Source organism: Balaenoptera musculus, chromosome 7, assembly GCF_009873245.2.
Source record: "Balaenoptera musculus isolate JJ_BM4_2016_0621 chromosome 7, mBalMus1.pri.v3, whole genome shotgun sequence".
Taxonomy (NCBI): Eukaryota; Metazoa; Chordata; class Mammalia; order Artiodactyla; family Balaenopteridae; genus Balaenoptera; species Balaenoptera musculus.
The window spans coordinates 51,735,788-51,756,197 of record NC_045791.1 but is presented as its reverse complement, the minus strand read 5'-3'; the positions used below and the strand labels follow the sequence as shown (position 1 = coordinate 51,756,197).

At 43.3% G+C, this 20,410-nt stretch overlaps 1 protein-coding gene across 1 annotated transcript in view; it reads right to left on the bottom strand.

The window, feature by feature from the left end:
• Positions 1–20,410, bottom strand: part of MYO3B (myosin IIIB) — a 375,922-nt gene that overhangs the window by 324,177 nt on the left and 31,335 nt on the right. The window contains 1 exon segment of the mRNA XM_036857648.1: positions 10,009–10,154. Coding sequence (XP_036713543.1) covers positions 10,009–10,154 — 146 coding nt within the window.

The following is a 20,410-nucleotide window of genomic DNA, read 5'->3' as shown; positions in this document are numbered from 1 at the left end:
TTTACATTCTTCATAATGTACAACACACTCCAATCCGTAACATCTCTAATTTCTCGATTCTCAATCACGGGATGGGGATGGGGAAGGCAGGAACCAGAATTTTCAGGGGAGACACTTTAGTTTTGAAATATAAATAAACAAACAGCAGTCTAATAGTTGTTTCAGGGCAGGGTTTTTCTCAACCCTGGTTGCACTTCAGAATCGTCTGGGGGAACCTTAAAGTACAAAACAATATGCATATTATTACAAATGTATATATTTGTAAAAATTAATTATATATTAATATAAATGCTGAGTTTGACTCCAGACCAATTACATTGGAATCTCTGGGGGTGGTGCCTAGGCGCTGGTATATTTTAAAGCTCCCAGGAGATTGTAAGCTGCAGTGAAGATTAAGGACCTCTGTGCTGGGTGAGACTGGCTGCTTAGGGAATGGCTCCGGCCCTGCAGTTGATGACTACTCACGCTTCTCTCCGTTGGTACCCATAAAGTGTAGGGAGGATGCTGAAGGAAACGGTTTACACAGGCCTTGTTATCTGAGTGCAAAACATTCTGCTTAAGGATGGTGCCATTTTTGCCCCCCTGAGAGGTGAAAGGATGGACTGGTGACAGAGCAGGAGCAGAACCAGAGCTGAGTGTCCGAATCCCAGTGTGAAATGCCAGCTTCAGGCCCGCTAGAGTTCTGTCAGGGTAAGACTCTCTTGCAGCAGCTTGAGTGTGGTGCCCAGAACGAAGCCATCAGTCCAAAGGGGGTCTGGTTGGGAGGGAGCCAGTGTGGGGTGGTGTTTGTTCTGACTTCCAAACGTGAACCGTGAAAGACTGTCTTACTGTTTGACCCCTACTGAACTTACAGCCACAATTAAATTCATTTTCCGCCCATGAATTCTCAAGCCATGGCTCTCTCAGCCTATACAGCTCACCAGAGTTTCCAAGCCTACTTGCTTGTTAGAGAATCCCATTGTTCTTGGCAGTAGAGGTCTTTAGGGGATTCCAAGTCTGTCATGCAGCATACCAGCTACCCTTCCACGAATGTGACCAACAGGCTACTATGTCCTCCAACTCATTACACATTTTAAAACATTCAGCAGGCAGGACAGTCAGCAGAGCCCTGCCCAAGGCCTCCAGAACTTCCCTCCATGTTGACACCCACACCATTACCCAGTGCTCCTCAACACAATCCTTCCTGGGCTGTGATCCATCAACATCACCACCACCATCCTCCAGCCTGTGTTTCTCCATCTTGGCCACAAAGACATCACAATAGATTTCAACCTTAGGGCAATATTCCAAATACATTCTGTATAAAACAGTCCCCATTTGCATTCATCTTGCAGGAATACCAAACAAGAACATTAGTCGAACATAGCTTATTTTTAGTGAACCCATGCCAATTCCTAGTGATCACAGCTTTTCCTTCTAAGAATTCATAAGCTATTCAAAGAAAAAAAAGAATCTTAATAATTAGCCCAGCATAAAGTTAAGCTCACCAGATAGTAGTCTGCAGGTCCTGCCTTCTTCCCTTTTCTGAAGAATTAAAACACATTCTCCCTTTCCACTCCTCTAACACTGCTCCTGTCCTCCAGAATTCTTCCAAGATCACTGTCAGTGGGTCAGCAGTCTCATCTGCTCAGTCCCTGGAGTATCACTCCTCCCAGCCGAGAAACTTGAACTCATCTGGAGCAACGAAGTACTCTCCTTACAATCCCCTCACCTGGCTTGGGTTTCAGTCTCCCTTTGCCAATGTTTTTAGCCTTTGTAGGCTGAGCTGGAAAGAAATCATTCCCTTTGGAGGAGAAAGTGGTAGCAAAATGAAACCCAATCTTGACAGAGCTCTTACCATTGTCCCTTTACCTGGGGACATGAAATTTCCAGAACCTGGGGCAAGGTTGTACCTACCAAGAGGCCTGAAGGGACCCTATAGAGGGAGGCAGCCAAGCCCCCATCACACAACTCACCCACCAAGCACAAAGCTGCCACAAAGATGGGACTGAGAGGAAAGGAAAAGCCCTGCAGCCTCAGTTCTCAGAGGATGACAGTATCACTACTCATTGTAGACATAATGGGAATGGGGACAAAGGCCAGCTCTGCTCCCCAAGGGGCAGTCCCATTGTCACATTCATGGGTGTGTATGGGGACTGGGGGGGCGGTCCACATCTCTTAGGAGTATGTCTGTTAACAAAGGAATTGTGACAATGGGTATTCAAGGCAGATTCCCTCAGATAGACACAGCGGAAGTAGTAAGCATTTACTGAGAAATCAGTCTTCGTTCTCAATTTCCCATATAATCATCAATCAGTCAATTAGCTAAAATCCTCAAATGACTGATCTCACAGGTGGTTCTTTTGAATGGAAGGTGTCAATTCTTGAGCTACAGGGAAAGCAAATTCCTTACAATATAAATACACTTTTGAGATTTTTTTCTTTGATAGCATCCAGCAAAAATGGAATGCTTACTATATACTGTTCTGAGCAATTTACATTTATTAATTGCTCACAGCAACTCTATGAGGCTGATACCATTCATATCTCCATTTTACAGAGGAAGAAACTGAGGTGCAGAGACAAGTGATTTGGTCAAGTTCATACAGCTTGAAAGTAGTAGAACTGGTATTTGAACCCATGCAGACTGACTACAGAGCATTGAGGTAAATGAATTGTAAAAATAGCCCAGTTTTCTACCCCTTCCCGTATCTATGCTTGGAACCCTGTCACCAATGTGAGAAGTGCCCTGGCTAGCCTGCTAGATGATGAGAAGCCACATGTAGCAGAGCCAAGTCGTCCTAGACAAGGCCATCCTAGACCAGCCAGCACCCAGCCAAATCCCCAGCTGACCACAGCTGTACGAGGAAGCCCAGCCAAGATCCACCCGAGAACCCACAGACTCATGAGAAATAATAAATGATTGCTGTTTTAAGCAACTACGTTTGGGGGTGGTTTGTTACCTACCAGTAGATAAGTGACACGAACACCAATGCTTGACCACTACGCTATATTTTCTTTCCTATGACATTGGCTTCACCTGACTCCAGGATTCTCCAGGAACGGACAGCTCCAGCTGTGATGAGCCTTCATCCAGATAACCACCTTATCACCCTTCCTCCTTGTGCTGCCCCTGCCCTACCACTATGCTAACCCATGAAGACAGTTTATAACTATTCTTCACCTTTACTCCCTGGTTTTCTTTGGAATCAAGAGGAAATGAGGGTGCCTCAAACCCTTTGGTACTATTTCGAGCTCTGTTTCCTTGCCTACCCTCTTTGCCCATCTCTCCACCATTTAGGAGCTAAATGGGAATTGGCCAAAGTGGTGCCAAAATAATGAAATCAGCGTCATGAGGGAGAAAGCGCGGATAGTGCTTGAAGTCAACACCTCTCATTCACTGGCCTTTCCCTTCTCTCAGGGCGGGCTTCTTACTCCATGGGGATGGGGACCAGCACTCCCTGGAGGCATGCTCCTGCTTTGCCACCTGATCCCTAGATGAAACCCTGCAAAGCTGAACTTTCCCTGCCTGTCGGGATTCAGGAGGGGCAGCAAGCTGCACCTCCACAGGAACTAACAGCCCCAGCTGCTCAACTCAAATTAAAAGAGAGTTTGGAAACATGTTCCACAGAGCAGAAGCCTTCTGGGGCATTTCTGCCAGCTGCCTCCAGCTACTATGTTCTCAAGGAAATGGAGAGGATACCCCACGGGGAAGGAGGGCACCCCCAAGGCATCATGAGGGGTAGGGATTACAATCCACTAAAATGAGACTAGAAAAAACCCAAAGAAAGAAAAAGACTCATAAAAGACCATGGTTTTTCTACTGGAGTATTTCAAAACTTTTTTTGCTCTTAGGCACTCAATAAATGCTAAATGATGCTAATTCTTCTAGCTCTTCTTGCTTTATGAGTGAAGTTGGGATTGTGAGGGTTTGTTGCTCAGGCCAATAGCTAAGTGACCTGGGTTGATGAAGAGAAACCAAAGTTCCCCCAGGGTAAACCCAGCCTTACTGTGTCATTAAACACCCACCCCCCCACACACATTACACTCCAACAATAGTTTAGTTTTAATTTCTTTTCCTTATATTTCACAGCCATAAGGGAAAATGTCCTGTGACAATTCTGTAATACTAAGACAATTACTGGTGACTCAGGACTCCCTGCTGCCTCTGCATCTTCTCACAGCTGAGGAGCTGGCTTCCCACCCATGTAGGAACAATTTGCTTTGTGAATTAGGAAATTCAGAATAAAAGGAATCTTTACCCTTTAAAAATGATAGAAATTCAGATGAAATTAGACAAAAACTCAGCCCAGGGAGTCTGTTTCAGAACAAGAGTCAACTGCAGGCATTGAGACCCACAAAGACTCATGCTTTCTGAGCCCTACCGCCCACAGCATCCAGGTAGCCCAAGAGTATCCTCTGTGATTTCTCCTCCTTGCTCCTTTTTCCTGGGTATCCAACTTCTGCCCATTTCACCTCTGCCAATGAATGGGGGAGGGGACAGTAAACTATGTTCTCCTTGAGAGAAAAAATCCCTGTCTTATTCATCTTGCAACTCAAGCACTCAGCCCAAGCCTGACTTAGCATGAACAGAGTTAGAGATATCCTAGATTAGAGGGCATGCTCATTCCCAAATCCCCAGCAGACTGTGTTCCAAAGCACTTTTGTAAATGGGTAATTTAGAGCTTGGAAAGCATTTTTTTACATAAGCATGAAGTTCTAGAGACAGGCTACATCCTCAGACTCAATTATAAAACTCGAGTTGGCCATAAGAGTCTAATAATGCACCAACAGGGAGAACTTCAGGTATTCCATTGCCTCCTCCTAAATAACCATTTAAAATAGTTTCTGTGACAAAACGCATTCCAAATCAGGATGCCAGAAGCAGATTTCCATTTACTCCACAACCAAAGCAAGGTTTTCCTACTGAAAAAATAAGAGGAAGATGAAAGGGAGGAGATGCTGCCCCTACCAGAAACAGCCCTGATGTCCATGGCAGGTGCAGGTTTTGCAAGGAGGGTGGGATGGGACAGAAAGGACTGGGTACCAACAATGATAACCTGAAATTCTTTAGTTCAAACACTGGTCTTAGGTGTTCTAAAACAGGAACTAAAAGGCAGCTGCTTGAAGGGGAGTTTGGAGAAGGGAGGGATTTCTGGTTTGGGAGTCATAAATCAATGAGCCAAGGAGGGCCTGTGCTCACCTATGATGACTCTTGATTTCTGTTCTTCAGTTCCTTGACTGACACACTCACTGATGCTAATAAAATTCTAACTCTCAGGTTTACTGTGTCAGTTTGAAATTGGGAGCATGGAGAAGGAAGCTGGATTGTGAGCTTCTTAAAGGCCGGGATACCCTATTCATTTCTGTCTCTTTTTTTTTTTAAAGGAAAATTTTATTCAAGCCATATATAACTCAGGAACAGCCTCTCAGAAAGCTCCGAGAACTGTTCCCCCCTATTCATTTCTTTATACTCCAGTCCCCTTGGTGCTGAATTCACAAGTCATCAATAAATAAGTATAATTTAAGGAAGGTCTTTAACTTTTCAGTGTAGTTGCAAAACATGAGGGCTTTGGAGTCAAACTTCACAGATTCAAATCATTTTCCTTCCATAGGTGCAGGACCAGCGGCTTTCTCCCAGGGCTTCCAGTTTTCTCCTCTAGAAAAAAGGGTGGTGATAGCACTTCCCTCAAGGGTCACTGTGGGAATGAATGCATTTGTATTTGTGAATCGCATAGCACTGTGCCTACCACATAGTTAGCCTTCGATAAATCTAAGCTATTGTTTTCCCATCATCATGTAGCTACTTATCCTATATTTTGCCCCCCAAATTAGTTTCTCAGGGAACGTGGTGAACATGAAAGTTGGTTGGTGCAGTGTGTTGAATTGTGGTCCCCTAAAGATATGTCCCCTTGGAACCTGAGAATGTGACATCATTTGGAATAAGGGTCTTTTGCAAATGTAATTAAGACAAGGATCTTGAGACAAAATCATCCTAAATTAGGATGAGACCTAAATCCAATGACGAGTGCCCTTACTGGTCAGACAGAAAAGAAGACACAGAGAGATGGGGAAGAAAGCCATGTGGAAACAGAGGCAGAGACTGGAACTATGCTGCCACAAACCAAAGAGCACCAGAAGCCACCAGAATCTGGAAGGGGCAAGAAGCAGTCTCTTCTAGAGCCTTCAGAGGGAGCAGGGCTCTGCTGACATTTTGATTCTGGACATCTGGCCTCTATAACTGTGAGAGAATACATTTCTATTAAGACACCAGGTTTGTGGTAATTTGTGGTGGCAGCCCTAGGAAACTAACTCGCTGGGTACAGTTTGGAACAACCTAAATTTGGTGAAAACAAGCCCGAATATAAATTGGAATTATCACAAGTTCTTTTCCCAAATCGTGTACTACAGGGAAATTTCTCTTTACGAAGGAAAAGTCACTGGCTTCAGGGACTGGAATGTTCAAGCCATTCTTTCCCATCCACTCCCAACCAAGGACATTTCTGCTGGGAATCTTGAAAACACTCTGCATTTTTCCACAGGAATGCGGTGGAAGCACTCAATGTGCAGTAAGACTCTGCACAGAGTCAGCAGCTATCTGGCCCCAAATAAATGGGCAGGTGACGTGGCTCTCAGTCCTTTCCAATAAACACACCCACGCTAGTCCCTGCTGTCTCCCTGACCCCATCTGTGGAGGTCCAAGAGGTCATTAGCCAAAGACTCCAAGCTAAGGAAACATACCTGGTTGCCAAGAAATGTACATAATTGTATATTCCTAATTCTATGGGTTCTTGCAAATAATCTATGAAACAGATCTCCTTTTAAGTGAAAAATATATCCAGGTCATCTGCAGGATCCTTCTAACCCTTTGGAATTTACAGTTCTCAGGAGAGAGTCCTGACAGAGATGTTGTCGAACCCACTGATGCCTAGAGAAATGGTTTTCATTCCTTTCCTCTCTTCTAACTCCTGGAGAGAATAGCAGCAGACAGAGCAGTGACTGTCAGAGAGGGTGACTTTTTTAGAGCAAAGGCGTTAGACAAGATGACACATGCTGACAGGCTCAGCAAACAGTGGCTGCTCTGCCAATCAGCTGACAATTTCTGTGTGTCTGCAACGTAGGAAAGATTGTCAGTCACGCAGTGTTTCAAAGACAGGTCACGACGACCCCGTGTGCCATCTTCTAATGCCAATCAGCAGACAATTTCTGTGTCTGCAATGTAGGAAAGATTGTGAGTCACGCAGTGTTTCAAAGACACGTCACGACGACCCCGTGTGTCATCTTCTAACGTGAAGGTCAAAAGAAAGGGGAAGGTGGGTGGAGGCAGAGAGGGGAAAGCAGGAGACCCCTGTGCAGGCAAATCAGGCTGGTCTCGACTCCTATTTTCTGACAAAGCCCGGGGAACCCGTGTGATCACCTGCTTCTTGACATCTGAGGCTCCCACCTCACATGTAACTGGCACTGCATTAATTCCTAAGTCCTTTAGAAATCATGAAAGTCACTTCTTCCCTGACTGAGGAAAGGTCTTTTCTTTCCTTACTTGGTAATTTACTCAATTTATTTACATTCAGGAAAGGGTTGTAGGGAAGAGGAGGGAGCCACACACAGTACTCTGGCCCCCAAGAGCGCTCTGCAATGGACTTCATCGTTTAATTGAAGAGAATTCCAGAACACCGACAACACTCATAACCAAAGAGGAAGAAAAAAAATTCTGAAGCCAAACAGATTCAAAGGATTCTTGTCATTACCTGTCATTTACTCTTCTATTACAAAAGGAAATGCTGAGACAGAATGAGAGAGAGAGCCCCATGAAACATACAGGTAGATAACCTGAGTGCCTGTTTAAAATATGTAAATGTTAAATTTCTCCACTTTCCATCAAAGAGCTTTTCTGAGGAAAGGATACATTTTTACCACTCAAGATTAAGATAAGAGTATACACATGCGCGCGAACACACATGAGACTGCACTTGGTCAATCCACAGCCCTTCATAAGAGAACTGCGTGATTCTAATTAACAGGATACTTTTTAAGTAAATAACTTGGTGATTATAAAAAGCTATACAGTACATACAAATATGTTACATTTTTTTAAAAAAACCTCCATCCTTCCTGTCCAGAAATGTCCAGTTGGCCGTTAAGGTTGTGATAAAGGCAAAGTGTTGAGCACACGTAATCACACTGAGGGGCCTGCTGACCGAATAGTGCTGACGTTCCCTAGTTCAATCTGATTCATCTCATGCACAGGAACCAAGAGGTGGTAAAAGGGTTGGAGATTACACCAGGAGGAAAGAAAGAAAGCTTCAACCTACTTTGGGATAAGGATCCTTGTCACCCCTAAGATCCTTTTCTAGCAATTGCTCTGTTCCTGAAGTTCGCCCTGTCCTGAGGCAAGCAGTAGGGGGCTTGGTTATTTGTGTTTCAGATCTGGAAGCTTCTCCCAAGATGGAAGAAGCGAGGGAAGTGAAAGTATAAAGGTTATTAGATATCAGAGGTTTGGCTGGGCACCACAAGCAAGCTAAGAGGAGTCATTGGAGATGAAGGGTCTGTTAAACACATACACATTTGCATGTACACACACATACACACACACACATACACTTTCTAGGCTGCCTCGTATTTATCACCCTATGAAATTTTTGAACAGTTGCTCTGTACACAAATGCACACTAAAAAATAAATAAATAAATAAGACAGAGAGAGAAAAAAACATATCCAAGTAGATGATCTCTTATCAAAAGTACATGTCTTGCTAATCAGAAACCACATCTTAATTCTGATAATTGAGAAATTATGTGGCTACAGTAAATAAAGAGTAAACCATTTGTAAAAAATTAAAACACACACACAATCATCCCAGATACCAGTTCTCATTTTCTGACATATTACTGTACACAATACTGTTTTAGGGTCCTGCATTCTTACATTGTTTTGAACATTCATCAGACTATTAATTTTAAAAGCCAGGAGCTTTGTCCTAATTACCAGGACCTATTTCTGTACTTCGGAAAAGGCAAAAAAACCAACTCTGACTTGGGTGGGAATCATTTTGGGAATAACGGTGGGTGGTTGTTCACATCCGGATTAGGTATAAAACGATAACATTATGATGATGAACGCCACAGAGCCTCATCTGCATATAAATAGACCTAATCAGAAATGCAAATTGCAATCAGGAGACATTTTTAAAGACTGTGATAGCTGTGTGATTGTGCAGATAAGGAAAGGTTAACACTTGTATTGTTAAAGCAGTTAAATGGCTCCCAGCCGGCCCAGGGCCTTCCTTTGAAAGAGAAATGTGGAAGGTACAAATCTCCCAACCTGCAACACTCCTGGATGGAGCTTTCCAGAGCTTCATTTTCTATAACTAGAGGCTCGAGTTGGCCAAACATCAGCCCTATTCTGATGAAAGACAAACAGCCAAACCTCTTGTACAAACCCTTAATGAATACAGACAATAGAAAATAAACTGGCATTTAAATACCCTTCAAACAGATCTCTTTCAGCACAATTGCCCATTGAGACAGAAATTAAAGGATGGAGAGAAAGTCATGACTGATGTAACATTTTTCTGATATTTTTTAGTGCTGGTACACATTTTTTTTTAATCCCTAAATTTTTCAGCATACTGGAGAAAGATTCAAACTGGAAAAAAATAATAATAATAACCAGACATGATTATATAATTTAAAAAGAAAACACCAGTATTTAGACAGATTACTTAATCCAACACCGCATTTTCAGTCTTCTCATGCAAAGCGCAAAAAATGAACATGTCAAAAAAATTAGAGTACTGAAAATATGCAATTGTTATGACATAGTCCTATTATTTTTGGAATATGTTACCTTTCAGGAACACCCTCTCCCCCACTTCCCTGCATCCGCCCCCACCTCCCCCCCAAAAAGAAATACATTTTACAATCAGGCTTTCACAGGTTTGGAGAGGAACTGTTCATGAACTATTTATTATCCTTAACGAGCCTCTTTCACAAAGAACTAATGAGCCAAGAGCGCCATCTTGTGTCCTACCTTGGAATCTTAAAAAGCGTTTTCACAGGATGCATGTCAAAGAGGGGAGGGTCTCCATCCCCCAGTTCAATAGCTGTGATCCCCAAGGACCAGACGTCACAGCGAGCGTCATAGGAAGAGTCATACTGCTGCTCACAAGCAATGACCTATCAGACAAAAGCAGGACACAACACATCAACCCCACCCACTGACACCGCAGATGTCCTGAAAGGCCCTTGGCCGATCTTAGCCCCCTTCTCACTTCCCTTGGCTATACCGATATTAAATTCCAGTAATAATAAGATGTCCGTTTTCTAGGCCTTATTTGTGTGATTGATTTATCATCTGATATGTTCATTAACTTTTAAAAATGTATCAGTTCAGTTCAAGAAACATGCATTGAACCCTCTAGATACCAAGAACAGTGCAAGGGGAGGTACAAGGGTGAATACCTCACCACAGCCACACTGATGTCCTTTAAGGAAAGGCTTTGTCTAGATCCTTCAACTCATTACCAGCTGCTGAATTCAACACTGAGGAGCAATTGTTCTCAAAGATGCCTATCTCCTGCACAAAGTCCCTAGGAGCACGGCATTTGAGCAGAAAGCTGTTGAAGACTGATGTGGTTAACTTAAAATAGGAACCACTCCCTCCCATTCCCCTTTTCCAAGAAAATCGGCCCCCTCCTCAAACCCCAACAACCGGTTTGTGTCTCAGCCCAGCTGCTGCTTCAGGTATTAGCTCTACTAGGTGCAAGAGAAGGGGAACCAGTAAATGCCCTTGGGCTTGTCATTGGTTTGGAAAGTATGGAACCTTGTGGGGAAATCTTTTTCTATCAACGTTTTGAGTCAGACAGGAAAAGTTCCACCACTTAGACTCTGGTGGCTATCACAGTGGGGTCAGGAGAAGGCAGGGGTGGGCCAGAGGCTGTGCAGGAACCAAATGCTCCTATTTGACCTGAAATCTGCTTCCTTGACCAAGGATGACTATGAGCTATGAGCTATGAGCAGGTGGGAGACTTTTATTAAAGAGTCTGATGATACATGTCCAACAGCCTATGAGGTAGACATACAGCATCACTGGAGACCGCAGCAGGGCCAAAGTGATGGTCCTGCCTGCCCTCTTTGGCCATCAGAAGGTCTTTGACTTTGAGTAAGATGGACCAACTGGCCATGGGGAGTAGAAGAGTGACAGATCTGGCTTATATATTAGCAGGCTACTGTGCTGAGGATACAATAATATGGAACATGAATAGAAGAAGCAAATCTAGTTAAGATGTTACTGCAGGAAACCAAACTAGAGACAGTGACAAATAATCAGATTCTCATTATATAATTTTGAAGGTAGAGCCAACTGGATTTGCTGAATGGGACTCGTAAGAAAGAAGAGTTGAAGAAGAGTTCAGAGTTTTTAACCTGGGCGATTCCAAAATGAGATGGGGAAGACAGTAGAAGAAGTAGGTTTGGGTTGAACAGCAGGAGCTCCACTGGGGACATACTAAGTCTGAGATGACTGTGAGACTTCCAAATGGAGACTTTACTTTTAGCTGGGTAAGACGCAGACTTCTGACCTAGAGAATAAACACACGTTGTTTGAAGCCACTAAATGTGTGATATTATGATGTCAGTGACAGAAAACTAATACATCTGCTCTCTGCCAGACCCAGGTCACTGGTCTCATGATGCCAGGCAAACATGCCCGCCATCTTGCCCAAGACTTGGTGTTCCTTCTCCTATAATTTCCATCTACCCTTCTCTTTTGGTTTCTGAACTAAAGAACCTTTTTCTATGTACCTGCATCCTTGGCCTGATCCCAGCCCAATCCTCTGAATAGACTATCCTGCCACAGAACATCCTGTCATACTTTTTTTTTTTTAATTTATTTATTTATGGCTGTGTTGGGTCTTCGTTTCTGTGCGAGGGCTTTCTCCAGTTGTGGCAAGCGGGGGCCACTCTTCATCGCAGTGCGCGGGCCTCTCACTATCGCGGCCTCTCTCGTTGCGGAGCACAGGCTCCAGACACGCAGGCTCAGTAATTGTGGCTCACGGGCCCAGCTGCTCCGCGGCATGTGGGATCTTCCGGGACCAGGGCTCGAACCCGTGTGCCCTGCATTGGCAGGCGGATTCTCAACCACTGCACCACCAGGGAAGCCCCCTGTCATACTTTTAACACATTATTTTCAAATATGCATTCAAACTCAAGTTCAGATAATTCCGATTTTGGAAGCAGAGGCCATTACATTGCCTGCCGAAGATCTCACTTTCATCACCTCAATCTGGTGAGAAACTACATTATTCTAAAAGATCTCCAGAGAAGGCTATTTACCACCTTCCTTTCCAGAAATGACATTTCCAAACGTGTAAGACAAACATAATTTTAGACCTATCAATCAGCAAATAGTTCACCATTCTTATACATTCCTGTGAGGGAAAAAGAAATAAGACTCTATCCTTCCCCAACAGGAGCTACGGCCAAGTGAAATTTAAAGTGAATCTATAATAAATTAAATGACAAACCATGACAACTATAAATGTCCTAAGACAATACGTACTAGCATGTCCAATAAAGGATATGGGCTCCAAAAGCTTGGGATATTAGAGGGAGACCAATTCAGGCTAAGCAAGACTACAAAAAGTAACTAGTGCCCATAGTCCACAACTTCCAGAAAGAAATTCAAGTCAACTTCTAGCTATCTTGGATGGGACACAGAAGGCAATTCAAAGAACCCGTCCAAATGTGGGAATGGAGATATCCTATCGATTCTCAAGTGCTGTCATAAAATATTCAAAATGTTTATCTGGTTTCCACTTCTCTTTACAGTCACACACTATCTTCAGCTCAGTCTGATTAATAGAAGAGTATCCGTTGGCCAAATTCTCTTCCCTAAACTCAGCTTGTAATGTGACAAAGGAATTATTTAAACGTAGCCTTCTAGAGAAGTTTATAGAAAATGTCTCTAGTAAAATAACTCACAAATAATTATTGAGTACCTATGAGCCAGGCATGGTACTAGGTAGGTATATAATCATTCTGTCAGGTAGGTACTACTATCAACTTTTGTAGGTATGGAAACTGAGGCACAGCACAGTTAAATAGCTTCCCCAGTACCCATAGCTAGTCATGGTCAGGGACAGAATTTGAAGGCAGGCAGAGGAGAGACAAGTAAACAGATCATCACAATGTGATAAAAGTACTCTAAATAATAAAGGTTATATTCAAGAAACAGTTGAATTATCAGCATCTGTACACATATTTTGACCAAATTAATCACGTTTTTGAGATTTTTGTCACCTAAACTCTATCTCTTCAGAGGGAGTCTCTCTTTCCATCTCTCTTTACTGAGTTACATGTGATGGGATTCAAAGAAGTACTCTAAGAGGTTGCACCCCAACTGAAGGTCAACACATCCTAGAACTGGATTCCCTATCAATCCAACAACAAAAGTCTGCAACTATTTCTTTAGGAGAAAAAGTAATTTCATTCTCCTTAGCTCAGCATTCTCCTTGTCTCTAGGTAAAATAAAGCTGAGTTAAGAATGCTTCAATGGTCGATTGGTCTTGCCCCCAGGAGGAAGTGACCTCTCAAAGAGCTCTCTGAATCAGTTGTTACAATGCTCCACAAAGAAAAGGAGAGTGGCAATGTCAAGTAAGTGCACTGCCCTGGCACCAGGTTTCCCAGGTTCTGTAAGTCATATTAAAGAGGTGGGGAGAGAGGAGTCTGAAGTGGTATTGACACAGGCCCAGGACCCCAAACACCTTGTCCTCTCCCACTCCTCCACCTCACCTCGACTGCCCCCAGGAGGAGACATGCCTAAGGCAAGTGTATACTCTCCTCTACCTCAAGCCTTTACTTCAATCATAGGAGTATAAATGATGTTGGTGGCAGTGGAATAGGGAAGATAGAATAGATGTGAGAGAGAGTTCAAGGAAAGACTTGCAGGACTTGGGAGGCTAGGAAAAGGGACACACCAAGGAAGACAAACATTATTACCCTGGGTGACCAGGAGAATGATGGTGCCATTTATAAAACAGGGAAGTCAGGAAGAAGAAGTCAGTTTGGTAGGCAGTATAACAAGTTCAAATTGGGTCTAAGCTCTACCTCTAACCAGGTACAGAAAAATCATGTGTGCTCTTGAAAACTCACTTCTTTTTTTTCACATGTAGATACAATAAGAAAAACAAAATTCCATCAGGATCAGAAGCAGAATATACTAAAGAGTAACAATAAAGCACTGATATGTTATCAGTGACTTCATGGAGTTTTAAATTATAGTAAATATATCTTACATTTCATTCGGAAAACCCGAACGAACTTTCTGGCCAACCCAATATATCATGAACTTTAACAAACTGGTATATTTATCTTAATCCAGCATTGTGAATAGAAAAACTGCTAATGAATGTCAATTTTACAAAGTAAGAATTCTCCAAAGCTTATTTTTAAAGTCCCACTAGCAAGTTCACATGAAGAGGATATGCCTTCCGGAATGTTCCAAAAGATGTGTATGTAGACTGTTACAAAATATTTAGTGCACCTGGCAAAGGCTAAGAGCACAGAATTAAATGAATCAAAATAAAGAGAACTCTAGTGCAGTATTTGCTAATGGCCTATTGGCTGCAAGATTAAATTATTGTCTCGCTGAGTCTCAACGAGTTTCAGGATGTGTAAGTCCCTACATACTTCTGCATACTCACCTTTAACAATCTTCAACTCTTTGTCATGACATTGGTGAGTGTTTATACTGTTTCTGAGTTTTAATGAGTAGTTTTATCTACTTGGTGTTAATCTATCATTAACCTCATCATTTCTTCTAGGTTTTAAAGGGGCCAGTCTTAGGATCTCATCAATGTGACCTCTGAAGTAAACAGAAGTAACCCAGGGTAAGGATTATGTCTTATCTTTCTTCCTTCCTCATCCACATCAATTTGTGGCACTCATCAGAGAAGCTTTGTTGAAAAATCTTTGGATTGGAATCAGAAAGTCTGAACTCCATTATTCACCAGCTGGGCCCCTTTGAGCAAGTCCCTTGAAAACTTTGAGCTGAGGGTTCTTTAGTCATAGTGACCTCACTTTCTAGATCTATAAGATGGCAAGTTGGGGATGAACCATCTCTACTATCCCTTCCAGCTCTAATATTCTATGACTTCATGATTTCCAAATAAGTGGCTTTCTTATCTCAAAGAGATATCTCAAACTGAGAGACTAACCTCTCCATGCAAATTACCTAGCGAACAGTAGATCATTCTGGTCTGTGAACTGGGTGGCTGGAACCTTGAGGGGATTTTATTGCCAGTATTTTGTAGAAGGTCTTAAGGTCTATGAAAAGATGCTGGTTGCTGTGATAATGCCTCCGTTAAGGAAGATGAGCTTCAGCGACAGAGCAATTGTTTGGATGCTGGTTAATGGAGCATGTCCACGTTCCTACCTTGAAATGCAAACTTATGGCTTTTCTGATACACTTAGACTACACTGCTGCTTATTTTAGGAAGGGGGAAGACACTAATGCTCGGATTACTAGCAATATCTATGCACTAACAGCTTCAGTGCTCAATGCCAATTTTACCCAGAGGTGGGCTTGAGAATCCCAAATGTCGGTCATTACCACCTTGGCTGCCCAAAACTTCTTTCTGGAGGGAACCAAGGACAAGAAATAAGTTTTCACTATAGTTTAGCTCTACTGGTCTTTGCAGCGAAGGCCAGCAGTCAGCTTTCTTTGTCAGGGCAGTTCTCCGTAAGCCTTCTTCAAGCTAACGGGTTCCAAAGTTGTAGACTCTAAATCTTCCCCAGTCACTCCCTCCTCCCCTCTCCTAAAGGAGTTTATAGGGTAAAACTGCACCCACAACTTGATAACACAACTGCTTTGACACCTGTCATTTCCTTATCCATCCCGGGCATGGTCCCCTGAGTTCTGTTGAGGAGGCTGGCCCTTTCCTCAGCCATGAGCTGGAGAAAAATAACTGTGAAAAGCTCTGGGACTGAGAAAAGACTTGCCCCTCTGCATGGTGCAAGAAAATCCCAGAGCAAGCCATCTTCATTTTGGTTGCCACCCCCTCACTGGATAACTTTAGCAAATTATTTAATCTCCCTGTATCTCTTCTTCCTATGCAAACTAAACAACCCCTTCCTCATGGGTCTTATCGGAAGCACTGCGTAGGAAAATGCAGGTTACCCAGCTTTTTCTATGGCACCAAAATGTTAATAGTAGATATCATTAGGTCACTGATGTATGGGTAATATCCATTTTATTTATTTACTTCTTTAAAACTTTTTGCATTTTCTAAAATGTCTACAGGGAACATGGATTATTTCTATAACAAAAAAGAACAAATTTTGTCTGTTTTTCTGTCTTGAAAATGTAAATAAGTATTAGAAAGTTTGCCTTGATCTTCAAGGGTGTGTTTCCTTCCTCAGGGGTATGTACTGGCTGTGGGGATTCTTCATCAGCAAGGTGATAGGTTAAAGGTGTTGTCTTGGTTGTAAAACTAGGGTCTCATGAATTTAAAAAGAATTAAAGAAATTCTCTTCTCAACCATATTCTTTTCCATTGTAAGCACCAGACTAGAGTTAGTACTTACACTTTCTCAGGCCACCACGATCCCATGAAATGCCCTACGATTACAGTTTCATTTCAGCCTAGACCAAGAGTAGGGCTTACTGATAAAGTTCCCAAGATAGGGGGTGAGAGCCACCCTCTATCTCTTGCAGAAAGACTTGGGCTATAAGAACCTTAGAGAACAGTTTCTCCTCATCTCAAAGTCTTCATTATCTATAAAGAACATCTGTATTAGACTGGGTGTAAAGGGGATAAAAAATAGTCAACGTATGAACTCCTGCATTCAGAAAACCTAGATTTCTCCAACCTATTTAACTTAAACCATTTATCAAATGATATATCAAAGAGCTGCTGGGCTGAAATCTCTTTCAATAATGTGATTTTTAACCAATACTTTCAAGCAAATAATATTATAGTAGCACCATCCACCATAAGGAAAAATATGTTTTGCTCTTATAAAAAATGATTTACCAAACTTAAAAAACAATAGATGTTATTCAGACTATTTTATTTATCCACTAATATTTTAAAATGTCATTAAAAATGCAATTAGGTTTGCTCTATATGGTCTGATTTCTCATCTTAGTAGAATTGATCATGTGATCCAAAATTATAACCAAAGGTCAAGATTAAAATTTCACTCAAGTACAGAAGCAAAATGCTGTTATCTCAAGAGCTAAATTTAAGCTTACAAAAAGGCAAAGCAAATAAACCTAAAGTTATTAATCTTTGGCTGACCTTGAGCCCCAAAATACAGTCAATAGACTGGCAAATAAGATGGGCTGAGAGGTAGGAAGGCAAATAGGATTCTTAATTTTGCTTACATAATTCACACAGCATAATTAATAAATGTTATTGATCATAAAGATTTCTAAAATAGAATATCCCTGGAATTGTAAACTGCAGTTATAAATATTCCAGTGGCAAATATTATTCATCAGTTTTACATACAAACATCTTAAAGTGTTACAAGCTGAGATACTGAACAAGCACATGAAATCTCTTCCCTTGGATGAAATATAACTTTGAGGGAGGATACATTTGAGATTTGAGGTTTTTTGCTAAGAGGATGTGGACTAGAAGAACTGAAATTTATGGGGGGGGGTTCTCTTTTTTTTTTTTTTTTTTTTAGTTTATTGATAAAACTCAAGACTAGAACTGAATCTATACTTTGTATGCTGAGAAACTGCCAGAAATAATTTAAATTATACTGTTCTTATGAAATTCAGAAAGGTCTCTAATTAAAATATGATGTTCTACAAGTCTTTTTTCAGGATTGTAACATTCAGCTTATGCCTTTAGAAAAATAAAACAAGGTTCAAATTAAAAACACTCAGGGCATCCCTGGTGGCGCAGTGGTTAAGAATCCGCCTGCCAATGCAGGGGACATAGGTCCGATCCCTGGTCCAGGAAGATCACACGTGCCGCGGAGCAACTAAGCCCCTGCGCCACAACTACTGAGCCCGCATGCTGCAACTACTGAAGCCCGTGCACCTAGAGCCCGTGCTCCACAACAAGAGAAGCCACCTCAATGAGAAGCCCACGCACCGCAACTAGAGAAAGCCCGCGCGCAGCAATGAAGCCCAACACAGCCCTAAATAAATAAATAAATTTAATTAATTTAAAAAAATAAAAAGACACAGAGCACGCATACACAACACCACTTCCCACCATGGCTGGTGGAGGGCAGAGGGGGACTGTTCTGGGTTTGAGGCCAGCATACACACTGATTTTTGCACTTTAAATTCCCAAAGCCCTGGGAACATATCGTTTATACTTAACCATATGGTAAGCCCTGCTCTCAAACTCAGGACCAGTATCACAGAACTCCCCTGTGAAAGGTAAATCAGCGACCCCAAATTTTTGTATGTGTCCTTAGTACTCAAAGGCTCCAAAGGAACACATTTGCTTAGAGACCCAGGATCATCCCACCACCCTCCCCAGCTCCAGCAGCTTCCCCACATCAGAGATGGGTGCTGGAAGGGATCCGAGGATTCATTAAGTCAACCCCCCTATTTCACAGAGGAGGAAACTAAGGTGCTGGGGGAGAGCTGACCTGTCCAGAGTCACAGAGCTGGTTTGTGGCCAAACCAGGAGCAAACTCCATGGTTCCGGCATGAGGGAAGCATCTCCTGGGGATTATTATAGTACACAGAATGCTGAGCCATTGCCAAAGGGATTTCGTGTTCCATAAGCCATAGCCACACCATCCTCTGAGTGTGTAAGCACGCCCTCCATTTAAGCAGATGGAGTTCCTGCCGCCTCTCACTTCCCCTGTCCCCTCACTTTCCCTTTCGCTGCCCCTTTCCTTTGTCAGCTAGTGCTCCAATTCTACCAGAGTTCAGTTAAGGAAAGAATGAGTAGGAGTTCTATAATTCAGTTCACTTTACAGCTGTTAAGTCAGGTATTCTTACCCCAGGTGAGGAAACAGATTCGGACGGGCTAAGAAATTTCTCAAAGTCATACAGCTAGTAGGTAACGGAACTAAAGCATAAGCCTGCGACAAGAAACTAACTGGGGAGGGGGGGGGGTTCTCCTCCACAGTACGTCTGAAAAACAGGAAGGGAAGAAAATCAAACAGAATAACTGAATGCTCCCACACGGGCATACCGCTTTATCTGCACATAGTCTCTGGGTTCTGTCCTCTCCCAGGCTGATGTCACCAGGCAAACCAGGACGCCCTTGGGAATGTCACACATTCCTACCAAAGAGTGATTTCCTTTAACGGTTTAAAACTAAAGAAGGTGTGGGGAAAAGCTGGGCCACAATAGAGCACCATAAATACAAGTCCGCACACCCCTACCTGCTCCTGCTTCACCTCCACCCCAAGGCTCCTCTGAGTCCCATTCCTAATGCTGACTGCCCGCCTCCCTTTTCTTTCCTCTGACAGCTCAAGGACCTCCGGACAGAGGAGCCAGTGCAGCGCTGGCCTGGCCGTGAGCTCCCTCTCCCTTTCTTGGGGCTGAGCCCCTGTGCCCTGGGCGGGGCAGTGGAAGCACCGACCGGAGGGTAGCCACCAGGTGATTTGAGACTCAGAGCTCAGGAAGAGCAGGGCGGGCTCTGACGTTTCTTCAGCAAACACTTCTGCCCCTGCAGGAACAGTTCTTCCTCTTTGGTGGACGAAGAAGGGGAAACAGCAGGTGTCTTGCCCTTCTCACCTCCCCAGAGAGGGGTGGGAGGACAGCCTGGAAAGTTCCAAATGCTCACGGAAGCTATTACTTTGAAACATCTCACTTAGCACTGAGCAGAAGGCAGGATGGGGAAGGGGGGACATGAGGCCTCTGCTCTGGGCTCACGTGCTTCTGCACATCTGGGAGCTGAGGCCTCAGATGGGGTCCTATATTTAGACCCGCCAGGAGGAGGGTAACAACAAGTCACCGCCACCTCCAGGGCCAGCCCCCCACCTCCACACTGACAGATGACATATGACTCAAGCCCACAGAGCTCCAGCTGAGAGGGGAGCTACCGCTGAAGCTGAGGGTGCAATCCGGGGCTGCACCAGTCACTCTGCCCTTGTCCTGGGCCCTTTACCCACCGGAGCCCCAGGTGCCTGGGTTGTGCTCCAGGCCCCCTGAAGGCAGAACCACTCTGGGAATGCAGGCAGGGTCAGCCCCAGAATGAGAAGGGAGGGAATCCCTGCTTCTTAGAGACTGACACAGGAATCTGGAGGGAACCAGGGAACACAAATGGCTACAGAATCTCAGAGGTGAATGTCTTGGGGGAAGACACACAGGTCTTTCAGCCAAGGATCCAAGGTTCTAAACCCCTCACTTGAACCTGTTGAGCAACCAAAGCCTACATTCTTCACAGTGAAGTAACTGGCAGATGGGATCCCAAGAATCCTCAGCCTTTTAAAACAGAGTCAGGTAAA